This window comes from Larus michahellis, chromosome 4 (genome assembly GCF_964199755.1).
Source record: "Larus michahellis chromosome 4, bLarMic1.1, whole genome shotgun sequence".
In the NCBI taxonomy this organism is placed as follows: Eukaryota; Metazoa; Chordata; class Aves; order Charadriiformes; family Laridae; genus Larus; species Larus michahellis.
In genome coordinates, this window is record NC_133899.1 from 62,625,911 (window position 1) to 62,641,696 (window position 15,786).

The 15,786-nt window shown below is 48.9% G+C and overlaps 1 protein-coding gene across 1 annotated transcript in view; it reads right to left on the minus strand.

Annotated features, from left to right (window-relative positions):
- Nucleotides 1-12,148, minus strand: part of EGLN3 (egl-9 family hypoxia inducible factor 3) — a 28,685-nt gene extending 16,537 nt beyond the window's left edge. The window contains exon 1 of the mRNA XM_074585130.1: nt 11,416-12,148. Coding sequence (XP_074441231.1) covers nt 11,416-11,772 — 357 coding nt within the window. The 5' untranslated portion in view covers nt 11,773-12,148. The remainder of the gene's footprint in view (nt 1-11,415) is intronic.
- Nucleotides 12,149-15,786: the final 3,638 nt, after the last annotated feature.

A 15,786-nucleotide genomic window follows, 5' to 3' on the forward strand; every position in this document is an offset into this window, starting at 1 on the left:
TAGTTATACACCTGTTCTAAGGTTAGGCAATAAAAATGTATTTGGGGGGAGAAAATAAAAAATAAAAAAAAAAATCCTTCTAAGTGTTGTGGTGCCTGCCCTCCCCACCATCTACACAGCCTGTACCTGCAGCAGTAAGATGTGTGTAGACAGGAACTAGGCAACTCTGAAGAAAGCAAGCGTGCTTAAAACCAGATATGTATGCACACAACAAACTGAGCTCCAGTCTTACATTTGCACACCTTAAAGCTAGTCACAAAGGCTCTCAGAGAAGGAAGCCTGGCCCGAAACCCAGCTGCGGGGCAACATCAGACTCCGCATTTGAACACAGGCTGCTGAATTCCCACTTCTCCTTTTCCACTGGTCAAGCCTCTCCTGCGGATTTATGCTGCCACCACCCGACAGAAGGGACTGACCCTACAAGGCTGGCTGCCTTGCGGCCGCTGCCACAGCCTTTGACTCGCCGGCCAGGGCGGTGGCCCTGCAGAGAGACACGGCCATGTCCGAGGAGCTCCCTCCCCACCTTCCCTCGGCCCCTTCACGCCTGCTGCTCTGCTTCCCTGCACTCCCCTCTGGAGCCTCACCCAGCCATTCCCACCACAACTCACTGAAGCAACAGCCCTTGGCAGGTTTCTCAAGAGCCAGTTCAGGACTGGGCCTTAAAGTAGTAACGTTCTTCAGCATTTAAGGCAGTTTTTGCAGGAAGCACAGCAACCGTTGAGCAGGGAGGTGGTCTCTCTGGTGTGGGTTCAGGATGCTTCCTGAGGATGCAGAAAGCCTGGAGTGGTCTTTCTGGCTCCGTTCCCTCCTTTTTCCTCTTCCTCTCCAAAACCTTTCCTCTCTGGCAGCCAGTGTGAGGAGTGCAGCATGTACTCGGAGCCACCGCAGGGGCGGCTGGGGGTGAGCCAAGCTGGAGGTTGGCCGGGGGCTGCTCTCCCAGGGTGCCAGCTGGTTGGGCAGCCAGAGGAAGCAGCTCTCATCCCTGTCTCTCCCGTTCCCTGGGATGGAGACGAGAGACGGTGGCTGCACAGGCATGTCAGGGTTGGGTAAGAGACCCCTTGGTGAGCGGCTGCAGCTGGCTTTGATGGAGGTGTGGGGCACAAGAGCTTCTCTGCAGTGGGGAACGCAGCACAGATACGTGATGGCAAGTCAGAGCTATAGGGGTATATCCGCATACTGAGGCGCGGGGGTGAAGTAGGTACTCATTCTGCCCATAGCTACAGTCACCACTGGCACAACCAGTGCCTTTCCTAACTGCAGCCAAGACATTGTACTAATACAGCTCATAATTAGCAGCAACAGCTTCTATGGATGGTGAGCAGTGAAACAGGCTTTTAACCAAGCACCACCAAAAGTAAACTAAGAAAGAAAAAAAAATGGTGTCTTTTTCAGTTGCAGACATCTTAGGTAAGTGTAAAGAAAGAAACAAACAAGAAAAGTCAACTACACTTTCGTACTTGACAAGAAATTACCACAGTGAGCGTCAGACTGGCACTGAACCTTTAGGTCATCAGTTAGACATCAAGTTTTGCACTGAGAAATATAATGGTAAAATGCACAACCTCAGCAGTTCAGCATTTGACCACCATCAAATGCTGAATTATAGTAAATTTGGCAACGAGGACCAGCATTCACAAATCCTCTCATTGCTCCTCCGTGAAGAGGAAGTTTGTAAAACAGTTAACCAGGCTGTGACCCTTCCTGTTGGCCTGCTTCAGAGACACCACGCACATGCTCCACAGACAACGGAAGACGGAGGACAAGTTAATTTAGTGAAGTGGAAAGATCGGTGAATACTGTAAAGAGCAGAGTTATCCATACATCCTGGGGAACCCCGTTCTGTTTGTGCACATCTAGTCATATGCCATGGTTTACATGCCTTAACAGCAGGACATTTTACAGCATGTACAGTGAAGCTTCTCCTTTTTCCGCTTCTCAAACCACTTCTACCAGATTCCCTATGTGAAATCAGAAGGTGCAGTTGCACATACAGTCTTCAGCAGCAAGCACAACACCCTAAGACTGTTAACAATCTAGGAACAGGCAAGTTGAGGACTAATTGACACTTCCCACCCACCCCACCTCCCTTTTTTTTTTTTTTAATATCTCCTCCCCAAATTTTACATATTTTTTCTACTTGCATGGTCCAGCAAGGGACTCTGTGCAAGAGGACTTTCATCGCTCCCTGGAGCCTTGGGAGTCCCATGGAGTTGGGAGGCTCCATGCTGGCATCCACCACCTCGGAGCCCATTGTCCAACAGTGCCCCGCATCCCAGGTTTTTCCCATTCAGGGTGGCGTTCCCCAGCCTGCACTGACTAGCACCCATCTCCCTGCATGCATTACTGGAATAACTGCTACCCTTAATGGTGTAAGACAGGTTTGCCACAAGACACTCAATTGCAAAGGTCAGATAAAAATCATAACCGATATCTATAACTTCCATCAAGTAAGGCTCCTTGCTCCCTCCCAAGACACCATGTAAAAGATGGACCATATTTCAAATCTAAGACAAAATGTAGCCAAAGACTGGGGATGGCACAAGAAATCACTGCAACTTTTCCTGAAGTTTGGTAAACATACTCTAGCATAGTCCAACCCAAGCACCAAAAGATGTGCTTTAGTCCCATTGATTTGAAAGAGCTTTTTAAAAAAAGTACTTAAGTGAATTGCTGAACTGGGGCCAAAAGCTTAAAAGCATTTGCCTTATCAATTTGTATTAAAAAATTACAGTGCAAGAAGACATAAGCAATGATTAATTATTATTATGATTTACAGAAAAGTGCGAACATTTCTTGTTTGGATTTTCAGGTCCAAAAAGAAAGCACAGAAAAGAGTCTATTGTGACCAAAGAATTCATATGAACTAGATATATACGAGACTCAAAATGGTTATCTTTTTGCTACAAACAAGGATGCAATTCCCTGATGTTTGGCAAAAGACACCGCTACCCTGCCATCTCCAGCTGACAAATCTTTGGACAAACTGTTTCCAGTCTGTGCAGACAGTGTGATATGCTGTACTCCTGCAATTTATACTATTCATTTTAAACTGGGTGGCTGGTGGCATGGACATCTAGTAAGCCTGCATGGAACGATTATGGTCAGCAAAATCTATTGCATCATGTTATTTGTGAAAAATCAGAGCAACAAGGAGCTTGTTTAATCAACCGCTTTCTATTAAGTGCTTTGCATGGTGGCACTAAGTTTCTTTGTCTACTAATCTTATCAGGACACAATGACAAGAGAAAAATGACTGTAGGGAAAAGCTCCTTTCTGTCACTGAGAGACAGTAGATGCCTACGTGTGAGTGAGTGACGGAGGGGAAATGGGGCTTATGGCTCCCTCCAAATCACTTGCAGGAACGGTCAGGAGTGGTGTGCTGATGGGATGACATGGCTGTGAATAGTTTAAACAATAGGAGATAGATAGTCTACTTGGCATGAGCCTCCTTCATCTGTTTTCTTCCTTCACCTCATTGCCTGAACAGCTAGAGAGACGACCTTCTTGCTTTTCTGACCAACTCCCTGTCATCCCTTTTCAAAGCAATAGAACGTCTAAAACAAATTGCTATGTAATGTCATGCATCAAGGTCTTTTGTCAAGTCCTACCACAGTCTGTGCCAATGCATCAGTTATTCACCCTGGAGCCCACCACGGGGGCCATCAGCTGCCCTAGGCTCAGGTACCAGAAGCAGTTCCCAAAACACCTCTACCCAAGAGCTCCTCTGCTAATCCAATAAAACCTTTTCACGGAAGCTTAGGGAGTCTTGTGTTGCTGGCAGCTTTCTAACAGTGTTGTTTCAGTCTTCAGCTTTGTGACAGAAGGATTACAGTCATGCAAAATCCAACCCAGGGCTTCAAATTCCCTCGAGTTGGTATGCACACATCCTCCTTCTCCATAAATCTAAAACCGGCAACACTTACTCGCAGGCTTCCTTTCCTGACCCTCATTCTCACGAGCCATCCACTGCAAGATCGATGAGCACTATGTGGCCCACAGGTGCCAAAGGACCACTTGCCCTTGACCTATTACACAACAGGAAAAGGCAATCCGATTGAAACAGGAGCAGGAGAAAAATTTTTAAAAAGTGAATGCCTTAAAAAAAAAAAAAGTACTTTGACTTTGTAAAAGTCATCTTGAAACATTTGATAAAAGTATTGATTTATTCCAAGTGTGTCCAGCCTGTTCAGCAAACATTAAGATTTCATCTGATTAAAAATGCATTCATCTTCAGGTCATTTTGGTTTTATCTTCTTCCCCTATTCCACCCCTTACACATACAGAAAGGAATTGCTGAGGGAGTACAGACACTGTTGAACATCCCCATCAACCCAGGGGAAAAAAAAAAAAAAAAAAAAAGGTAAAAAATATCTGTGCAGCACAGGAGAAAGAGGAGGGAGAAGACACTTCCACATACCAAATCAAGCAAATTGCTTGGGAAGCAACATGCAGGGTAAGGCTGTATTACATTGAGCCACCATCCAGATAAGTTTGTAAGTCAAAGAAAGAAGAGTTTACCATGAAATCAAATAAAGACACTGGGATCAACACAGACAGCTGGAATCCTTAATGCAAAGAAACAAGTTCATTTTTACTGTGTATCTGCTGCCCTGTGTCAGTGTCATAAGCATCAATGCATCTCCATTTAAACATATACTGTTATTAGCAGTGAGCTGTAATGAACTGAATTATTCATTAATAATTACCTTTGGGAAAAGGCTGTGTACCAATATTAATGGCAAGGACCAGCTCCTCTCCCTCCCAAAATGCCAGCTCAGCGGGAGGGGGCACTGAACTCTGAATCTTGCTGTTTTCCCCGGTGGCTCTCCCAAGGATACCGAGCCTTGCAATGCCGTACACACCCCCGCCAGTCCAAAGGACAAACGCTCCCCGTACCCAGAGGCATTAATGCCACCTGTATTACAGCGTCCTTCCCCACACGGCTGTGGAAGGTTTACACTGACATTTAACAAGCAATGAGCCCTCGCACAAAAACAAACTGAGAGGCACATACTTACTTAGGGATTGCAAGTAATAGGGATATTGGCAGGCACACCAGGAGGGCTATCGCTGCAAGTCTCTGGCTTTGGGAGCTGACGTAGTGGTGCTGGGAAGGACTGGTACCAGAGCGGTCATGGCAATGGATAAGAAGGTACTGAGGAAAATGCACTACCACTATGGGACAGATTGCGGAAAACTTCCCTGCTTTGCCATCATTGTGTAACTCCAGAGTCTAATAAGACTCATGAAGCACTGCCAGACTGCAAAACCACAGACAACGTGAAAAAAAGTCAAGCAACCTGCCCTGATGCCACAAACACGTGCACAAACTCAGGATAAACAGACCACTCTGCTCTTCACGTTGCCTGAGAGCTCAGACTTACTTCCCTTCTCTTACAGGATTAGCCACCTTCTGCCTTCCTCTGCCACTACGACTGTAAAGCACATGGATGGGCTCCTAACGCAGTGTAAGAAAGGTCGCTGGGTGGTTAGACTTCTCCTCCACAAGGAGGGAAAGGAGGACCAACCGCAACCACCTGGCTGCCAAAGGCTCTGGTGTAACACACACTGAAGACGGCACGTTTTTTCCACTGCCTACCATGGAATAGATCTACCAGTGCACTACAGCCAGGTTCTTAAGAGTGATGACACGTAACAGGTAACGAATTCAAGCTGCTTGTAACTTCAACACCCAAGTAGGAGCTCAAACACCATTCCATAGAGACTCACCATGCTTCTGAACCCCCTTACAGATACATGCATCGCTGCCTGTAAAATACTGACCCATTTCTCCAGTACCCTGTCCCTGCTGAGTGAAGAAGCAATCTGAAAAATTCTCCGAGTGCCTCTTTCAGAGTAGTATCTTTTGAAAGTTTCAAAAAGTCATTGAGAATAATTTGATGAAGAACAAAAACAAGAGCTAATATTCCCAGGTTTATACTCATTTAATGCTCTGATTGTCAAGTAAAAATTATACATTCCTGTGTATAATTAACCAGGCTAACTAATCTTGCTTGACAAACACAGATATAAACATCAGCTTTGACATCAAGCCAAAGCAACCACTCTAGGATCTGTGCCAATGCTGAATTCCTCAGTCTGATATCATAAAACGACTTGTCTGTTGTATTTACAGTTCCAGTGGCTCTGGACTCTGCCGGCAGCTGGCCAGAAGAACAGATTTGAACTTACCCATTATGCCAGAACATGTGCATTTGATTAGAAGAAAGGGAAATTATGCATATTTCTTCTGGATGGTGGTATTCATCAGACCTCCCATTGTAAACTAATTGCAAGGCATGCTGCTATGCAAGTATCAAAAATCATTTGTAACACATAATAAACCAGTATATTTCTACAGGCAGTACTGCTCTTCAGCTCTATAGCCAGTCTTCTGTTATCCTGCTCCTTACATCCACATCTCAAATCAGAAAATGCAGCATTTCACTCTGTTTTAATTGCAAAGGATAGACTTTGAATGCCATACAACAGAACTTTTCTGTCTTCATTCATAAAAGCAAAAATACCTCACCTCATTACCTGAGTTATGAGGGACTTGGTAAAACCACTCAACCCAAGACTGTGACATTTCGTGCATTTCTTCAACCCTCAGGAACAACCTGCTAGACAGACCATGTTTCAAAGCCTACCTAAGAACACCCCATCGCACAGTAGGTAGGCAAAAGGACCCGCTCTGGTTTTCAGCAAACGCTGGCTAGCCATGAAGTGGCACCATAAAAGACCTGCTTCTCCTGCGACAGTCAGAGGGGGCCCACCAGGGTGGGCTGAGCAGGGAGGCGTCATGGCTACAAGCGATGGATGCAGAAAACATCCCATAAAAAAAAAAAAGTGAAAGGCCCACAGAGATTTTGAAGCAAGTTTTCAAGAGGGTTAACGTCCCACAGGGACATCTAAATTCATTAGCCTCATATTGAAAACATTTTTTTTTTTTTTTAAACCTCAGGCCATATACTTGACACCGAATGCAAGCAGTTGGGTTCTGAGATAAAAACATCAGTCATGGGCTTCCTTCAACACAGGTCAGCTCTTCAGATAATAACTTCTTGCCTTATTTTCTAACCAGTGGGACTCACTGGTGTCCAGCAGGCGCAAGATGAGCTCGAGGTCCCCCAGAGGCAGCCCCCACATGGATTTCAACCCCTGATGGCACGCAAGGGGGTACCAGTGACTCGCAGTGGGACACGCTGCTGTCAGGACCGGGGTGCAGAGTCCACGCAGGGCGCAGCCACGCCAGATCAAAGTACCTTCCACCCCTCGCCCGTGAGGACCAACACGGCCCGCTGGCAGAACGTCAAGCGCTGACGCAGCCGAGGTGGCGCAGGGCAGCAGGTGCTGATGGCATCCCTCTGGGACCCTGCCTGACCACGGGAGAGGTGCCCTTCTCCAGCAGGGGCAAAATGTGAAAGGGGGAATAGCTACAGCCTCTCAGCAGCAGATCAGCTACCCAGGCATCCTGCTGCAAACATATCTTTTACATTTCCACACCCGGTTCCTGCCAGCCCCTGTCCACTGCCTCCCCACAGGATGGCCTTCCAGGACGCCGGGCTCACCAGCAGCTGAGGTGGCCAAAGGGACAGATATCCCAAACTCCACAGCACCTGGCACATCTGCAGCTTCTAACTTCAAAGAAAAGTAAAAAATCCTTTCTTATGTCTCGAATGAGAAATTTCTCAAGTGGCTTCTCTTCTGGAATATTTTCCTGCCTTGTTTTGGGGAGGTTTTTTTTAATGTCGTTGCTTTGATTTATTTATAATACAGAGATTACTTTTCTACAGGGCAGACATTTCACCACCTACAAAGTTTTGCAATTGCCCCCCTGGAAAATTTTACAATACATGGCAGGCCCCTGTGCCACCCCCACAACTAAGCAATATTTATTTGCGAGTAGGCTCAAACATTTTTACAGACAGCACCATCTCCACCATCTCCTCAAGCCCCCACAAAGCCCAATGAACCCTTTGGGACCCAAGGAGTCAGAAGCTCCAGCACATCACCCTTTCACCCACGGTCCCTGGAGCACCACCTGACCTGGGGGCACTCCAGGGGACTGGCCACGGAGACTGAATTGTGGCCTCACTTCCCAGCGCAAACGACCCGGCCAGCTCTTCTCCACCAAGCGTCAAAGCTTTAGCAGAGTAGAGACAGGTCCTCAAAACCAGACTGACCTCTGTCCTCAGGCCAGAGCGTCCCTCTGCACAAGGATGTGAATCTTCTCACACTGAGGAGAGGACTCAACCTGGGTCAACAATGCCTCGGTGAGATCCTTAGCTATTTACCTACTACGAAAGGGGAATCATAGCTTTATTTTACTAGAAAATGTAAACTCTAGTTGAGGAGAATACAGAAGCCAACAAGCAGTGCATTGAGTCTGTCAACAGAAGAGACCTTTAGAAGAATGTTATCTGGTTATTTTGATTTAACCATGTCAGCTAATATTTTAAAATATGACTTATTCTAAAGATAGATTTGGATCACTGGTCTGCAAAGATGAAAGGTTACATTTCATTATCAGCCCTCAAATGTCAATCAACAGCTCTTAAGAGTACCCAGTACCCTTGTAAAATTTTACCTCCATCTGTTCTCTTTGATGCAATCTTAACTTTCTGTTAATGCTGTTGGAAGTCATTTGGAAACAGCAAAATCCTGACTTATTTCTCTCATGTAGCTACAAGGATAGCTTCCTTTATTGGACTAAAGTCATTCTTGTCTTCGTATGTTTGTGTAGCTACAAAAAAAAACCATGAAGCACATCACACAAAGCAGACAGTAAGCTGACAGAAGTTCATTTACTAAGCAAATCTCTCCCTCTCTTCCAACACTTAGGCTGAAGATTAAAGTCATGCTATTGTTTTAAAAGCATAAACCTCTAAAGAATCGTGAGGCTGACATTACATAAATTCATTTCCATGACAAGAGGGGTTACCATGTAGCCAAAGGCTTACACTTTCAAACTGCTCTGGACTCTTAGCCCCATCTAATACCTATATGCCAAAACAAGGAATTACAATAGCACATGTCCAGCTAAGAAGTTCTGGTCCAGTTGCTCAGAAACACCCCACACCCGTCCAAATATTAAGCCATGGAAGTTTTCTGGGCATCTGTTTATGTCTACAAATTTGGGATTTTTGTGTAAACATTCATCAAATTTTAGAAGAAAAGCAAAATTCGCAGGTTTAATGGTGGAAGGGAAATGTCTATAGGTGACGTGGGAACCTGCATGCGCTGTTGTAGTCAGTTGATTAGTCACAGGAATAATCTTCCTGCTGAAGGCGTCCCACATCTCAGTTACAGATGGCAGCTGTTATTTCAGGGCCTCACATATCCATGGTACTTATTATAATAATAAGGGATTGGTTACTATTAATTTCTGATGGAAATTCCTCTGCATTTAGTTTTACAAACAATATTGAGTCCCTTTGAGTCCTGGACTGTTGTGTAGCACTTCCATGCACTGTTCAGAGTGTGACACTTTCCACACTCAAGAACACGGGCCAAAAGTATCTCTTTATAGCAAGTAGCTTGGTATCTATTTATAAAACAAGTTCTGCCCTGTCTGTTATTACTATTTGTACAAAAATGACTGCAAGAACACTACAAGTAAGTTTTAAAATTATCTCTACAACCCAAGGTCACTCCCCAAAAGACCCTTCACCCCAGCTAGTGCCAACAGCCTTCAGGCATTCAGTTGACTTTCTGCAAGTATCTCGTACAAATGCTAGACCACCTCCTTTCACTCCAGTCCAACTTTAACATAAGCTCCTGTTTTTCCCCCCTACAGGTGGCCAGCAATGCACTTTCATCAGTAATCAGGCAAACAGAAGTCACCCAGAGAAAGAACTAGGATGACCTTAAAGGCATGCCAAAGCAGATGGTTATTTATACCTCCTAACACCAGGCTCCCACCAGGAATAAGTGAAATCCAGTCTACTCACATTTTAAACCAAATCTACCCAAGCTTTAACTGAACTAATGATCAGTAGTTCAGTGGAGCTATGCACAGGAGCAACGTTTCAACCTTTTATTATTCCCACCACTGTGTGGAAGTGCGGGGGGGGTGGGTGGGTGGGGAGGTGGAACATGCACAGGTTTTAAGGTGATCCCAAGCAACTGGTAAACATCACCATACTGTTTTCTTCAGTTTCCGGGGAAAAAAAAAAATAATATATATATATATATATATAAAATCTCAGGACCACTCACACATCCTCTTAGTTCAGGGCAAGTTAGGACCAAAAGAAATGCCTAAGTTTTCACTTTCGTAACTTTTTTTAAAGTTTAATTCTTTATATTCCTGGCATATCTCTAGAAGAAGTAGATGTTTTGAAAATGTGCTATATATTATAGAATTCAAGTCAGAAACAAAGAAATGGGAGCATTTTCACAGCATTCGGGACAGTGAAGCAAACTTAGTTCCAAACCAGTCCACTCTGCCACAGCAAAGCAGACAAGGAAAGAAAAACCAAGTTACCCCAAAGTGAAGTAATGACATTGCAAGTGCAAATAAACTTCATTGGGAAAGACGCCTATAATACAGGTGTCCTACAATAGAAGTGCCCTCTCCATTTCTGAGCAAGAAAGCCTAGGGAAAAAAAAAAAAACCTCACCCCTTCAAAAAACAAAAAGTTTGCTGTGCTCAAAACTGAGCATCCCTTACTTTGTGCCGCATACTCAATACAATCACGAAGGCCTCTTCAAGCTGGACCACCAAAACTACTTTGGCTAACACTATCACATGGGCGCAAACAAACAAATAATCGGATCCGAGCCGGGTACGTGCGCAGGGAGGGGGGATAAGGAGCTTTTCCCTCCACCTGAAACAATCCTCCAAAGGAAAGTCACGGTTAAGGCCGTCCCCTCTCTCCGCGCTGGGGCGAGCGGCAGCCACCCGCGGGGGGCAGCCGGGGTCCGGCCCCCCCGCCGGCGAGCGGGGTGCCGCCTGCAGCCCGCCGGTGGTCTGCCAAGCGATGCCCGGTGGCGGAGGCAAGGACCTGGCCGCGGACCGGCAACCGAGGAGGCCGGCGAAGACCCCGCACGGGGCACGGCGGTGCGCCGCCCCGAAGCGCTGCCGGCACCGGCGGGGCGAGGGACCCGCGGCGGGAGAGCAGCCCCGCTGCCGCCTTTTAAGCGAGACCTCCGCAGCCGCCCGCCGCCGGCAAGGGCTGGAGAGCGGCTGCCCGCCGCGGGCATCCCCCGGCGCCTCCGCCACCCGGAGCCGTGCTGAGGGGACAGCCCCGCGGGGCTGCCTGGGCCACAGACACCCGCGGAGAGCGAGGAGGCGACACGGGGTGGGGGGGTGGGAGCCCGTGGAAACTTTTCCGCCAGGTCCCACCGGCAGCTGCCAGGCGGGTCGGTCCGGCCGGGAGCCGATGCCGGGGGGCGGGCGGGCCCCCTTACCTTGGATCGCTCCTTCACGTAGTACTTGCCGAGCCGGCTCCCGCAGTACATCACCAGCCGGTCTATCAGCGTGAGGAGGAAGTTGATGGCCTCGCAGCCCTCCTCCGTGCCCCCGATCCACTTGATCTGGTCGCCGCGGAGATGCCGCTTGGCGACGCCGCGGCTGGGGCCGGCCAGCTGCCCGTCGGCCAGCTCCCCGTCGCGGTGCATCCGCTTCACCCGCTCCAGCACGCAGTCCCCCACCACCTCCCCCAGGAAGTTATCCAGGTAGCAGAAGCCGATGTCGTGCAGGCAGGGCACGACGTACTCCAGGGCGATCCTCTCCAGGTCCAGCCTCATGATGTGCCCCAGCGGCATGGCGCTGCGGGGACGGGCGGCGACGCTACCCTGCCGGCCCCCGCGTCGGGAGGCGATGCCGGCCGGGCCGCCGCCGGCTCCAGGCCGAGCCGGGCAAGGGCTCCGCGGGGGGGGGTGCGGGGCCGGGCGAGGCTGAGGCAAAACTTTGGGCTGGGCTGCGCTCCGCGGCGGCGGTGCTGCCGCGGCTCCGCGATGCTGGTGCTGCCGCTACCGGAGCCCGAGCGGCATGCGGGGACCGCGCCCGGTAGCTGCCGCCCGGTAAATGGACCGCGGCGACAGATGGCCCCACCGCGATTAACGCGCCGGCTACGTGCGGGATGTGTGCTCGCGCCGCGCCGCGCCGCGCCGCCGCACGTGGGAGGAGCCCGCCCGCCGCGCGCCTCGCCCCGCCCGCTCCCCGCCCGCCGCCGCCCGGGCAGCCAATCGAACGCCGAGGGGGGCGTGGCCAGCCGGCGGGGAACAAGCGGCGGGGCTTCCACACGTGCGCGCGGGGGGCGGGGCTTAGGGTCCCCGTGAGCCCCACCCCCCGGGAGTGGGCGCGGCCAGCGCCATTGAGGAATTCTCCCCTCGCATGTCGGCGGCGGTGCCGTCCCGGGGGCACCCGCACCCCGCATCGACCCGCTCCGCCGTTCCGGGGCGGCAGGGCTCTGGGACTGGTCCAAGGGAGGTTTGGAAATGTCCATCCCCCCCCCGCCCCCGGGCTTTCCCCTGCCGCGGCGGCAGTTTCAGCTCTTCAGACAGAAGTATTTCATTGGGCGGCAGGTGCAGCTCTTCTGGGTGAGGAACGCACTATTTTTGTTAAAAAAAGTTTTAGATAGTAAAATAGTACCTCTCCTAGTTATTCACCCCGAAGGGCCCGCCGGGCTGTTTGGCTCTGCCGGCAGGTAACACCTCCCGCACTGTCAACTGCCCGAGACAACTTGAGTGACAAACCGTGACAAACTCCGTTCCTCCCTTCCCAAGGAAAACCCGCCTTTCCCTGGGGTTTTTCGGTAACTCCGTCCGGCCACGAAATCCCACCCCGCTGTCGCTCTTCACTCTGTCCCCGACCGGACACCTCGCGTTCAATTAAAGATGCCTCACGAAAAGCAAAAAGTAAATAACTACTCCGCTTCCCTCACAGCACGCAACGTGCCCACGGTTTGCTAAACAAACAAACAAACAAATTCTCCCCAGAAACCAAAACTAAAGCAAAGACACGGGGCTGGAAACCCTGCGGGACACCGTCACCAACTCGGCGTCACCGAAGTTACCCACCATCACGCCCCACACTAATTTTGCCGCCCCGCAGCCGCCCGTGTGACGCGGGCATCCACCCCGCATGGCGGCCACCGGCGGTGTCCCGCGGAGCCCCGCGCTACCCGCGTCGTTCCCCCGCCCCCCCGCCCCCCGCCGCTCCGCTGCCGCCCCCGCGGGGTTCGTGTGTCCGTGGGGGGCGACGTGCCCCGCGGGAAGCCGTCCCGCACCGGCGGAGTCCGTGCGGCGGGTGCCGGGGTTGCGGCACAGCGGCAGGTCGCGGCGCGGGAGGCACAGGCGTTTCGTGCTGGAAGCCGGCACATTTCAACCCCAAAAAAGGCAAAACCCACGCTGGTTATTTTCTTCCCCTGCCAAGATTACAAGCAGCCCGTGTGGCTGATGCTGCTTGAGCTGTGAACTCCAGGCCCCCACACATGCGGGAGCGGGTCACGTATCCCACGTTTGTTCTCCTTGAATCCAGCAGGATCTCCCCTCCAGTGCACGGCACTAAGCACAGGTCTCCTCCGCTGGAGTTGTTGCCTGACAGCTCTGCCGAGAGCCAAGCAACACTTCTGCATCAGATAAATTTGCGTGCAGTGAGATACGGATTGTCAAAGGGCTTTTATTTGATTTAGGTACGCACTTCACATTAAAGTGTGGTTATAATTAATAGGATACAATTCTGAATCTTATTAATCCCTTAACGCTTATCTGAAAAATCAGTCAGGCATGGTAAGCTAAGAGCAGCTATAATAATCAGCAAGGGATGCAAAATTAATTCAACTGCAAAATGTCGATGTTATGAAATTTGGACACATTAGGAAACCTCATTGCTGCATTGTTGTACTGTTCACACATTTTTGTTCTGTAAAAGCCATCATGTGCCAAAATCCTTTGATTTTTCTTGGATTTCCCCCCCCCCCCTTTCTTGTTTACATGCATGTGTGCACACAGTCCCATGCTAGAATCAAGTATCCATAGATCCTGAACATCTAGCCTTTTTATCAAGTGTAATGCTGCCACTTTGACAAGTCCAGGGCCGAGAGGGATATCTTCTGGCTGTAGCTGAGGTTGGTCATTACAGCTTTATTTTTCTCCTTTCCAGAGTTTGAAATGACGAGTTAGGCAAATCTGCATCAGAAAAAGACACCTTAGAGAGTTAGAAATGTGTCTTTAAAAGCTGCTGAGTCCACAGCCCCACTTGCAGAGTGGTGTTCACAGAGTTGTAAATACTTTTATTCCACAAGCATCGCTAAGCCATGCCTTCCTCAGGAGGGCATCTGCTGCCCTTTATTGGCAGATCAGGTTTTCTGGTGGCCAGCGTGATGTGTTTTTCACATCTAGCATTTGCAGTAGCAGTCAGACACGTTACTTTTCCACATGAAGATAAAACACTGGGAGGAAAAAGCCCCAAGAGTAGTGATTTTATTTATTTTTATTTACTATTTTACTTCATCTGTTTGCCCCTGGCTTTTGTGGGAAGTATGATGGTGATGAAAGTGTGATAGAGATGGCGATTGCTCAGGTTAGAAACTCTTTCCCCACGCATACAGGTTGCACCCAGCAATAGTCTCCGTATTATTATACTGGAACAAGTTTGTAACCTGAGCAATCACAATCTCTGTCACACACCTCCACCACCACCAAGGAAGGGCAAGTTCCTGCCTGGCCCACGGGCACTCTGCAAGAGCTCTCTCATTCCCCTTTAGGGTACCAAAGCTGAGTGGAGAGATGCTGGGCTGCAACTGCAGTAACTCCCAAGCTAAGCCATGAACTTGCCAATACAAGAGGCAAAGCAGTCCTCAACACACACTGTCCTGCACAAGGACCACCCGGAGGAATAAAAGAGCCACAGCAGGACCAGACGTTGAACCTTCCCGAGCACTTCTTGTGGCCCCTCCGCAACTCCCCGTTGTAGACATTGTACACAATGTAAGTGTTGCACAGGTCATGAATAAAGGCATGAAGGCGTGAAATAAGGCACTTCACTATGTCACCTGCACCTTCGGACACGCACAAAGTTTGTTTACAGTGCAGTGTATCACAGGCATGAAAGGCGTCACCACATTTTAATTAAAAATCCTGCATCATTCAATTACATATGAGCTAACCCTCTGCCGTGTAAAGCTCTGTTTATCCTTGCACTGTAGGAACTTTTATTTTCCCTTCTAAAATTAATTCTATATTTTCTTTATTGTCCACTCCAGAGTCTCATTTTCAAAACTTTTGAGTCCTTCATATCTGTTGCTTACACCTGCCTCCATGGTACCTATTAATAGAGTTCAGTAGACTAAACAAGGACATTAACATGCTGGCAGAATGATTTTAAGGAGATTTGTTTTAGAGGATGAGAATAATTGGTGTCTGTAAAGCCTTGATACCTGTTACTCACTAATGCATTTTTTGACAGCAGAGTTTACAGATAAACCGCTTCACGCTTTTTTAGAGCAGAGAGTTTTAAACATTTTGAGTCTTGTTTTCAGATTCATGCTTTCGGAAAGCCAGTCCCCTTCAGGGCCAAGAGCTGAATTGCAAAGGCCCCAGCGAGAGAAAGGGAAGAGGGGAAGAGTATTCTTTCTATCAGTGAGAAACAGAAAATTACTATTTTTAATACTTTACAATGTGATTTGTAGAGCTGGTGTCTCACGATCTAGTTAGTTAGACACTAATCGAAGCCCTGCCTACAGAAAGAAGTTTTCTGGCGGTGTTGGTACGGTTATACAACCCCTCTCGCTGAGGGGCAGGCAGTGTTTCTGCAGGGGTGACACACCAGCTCTA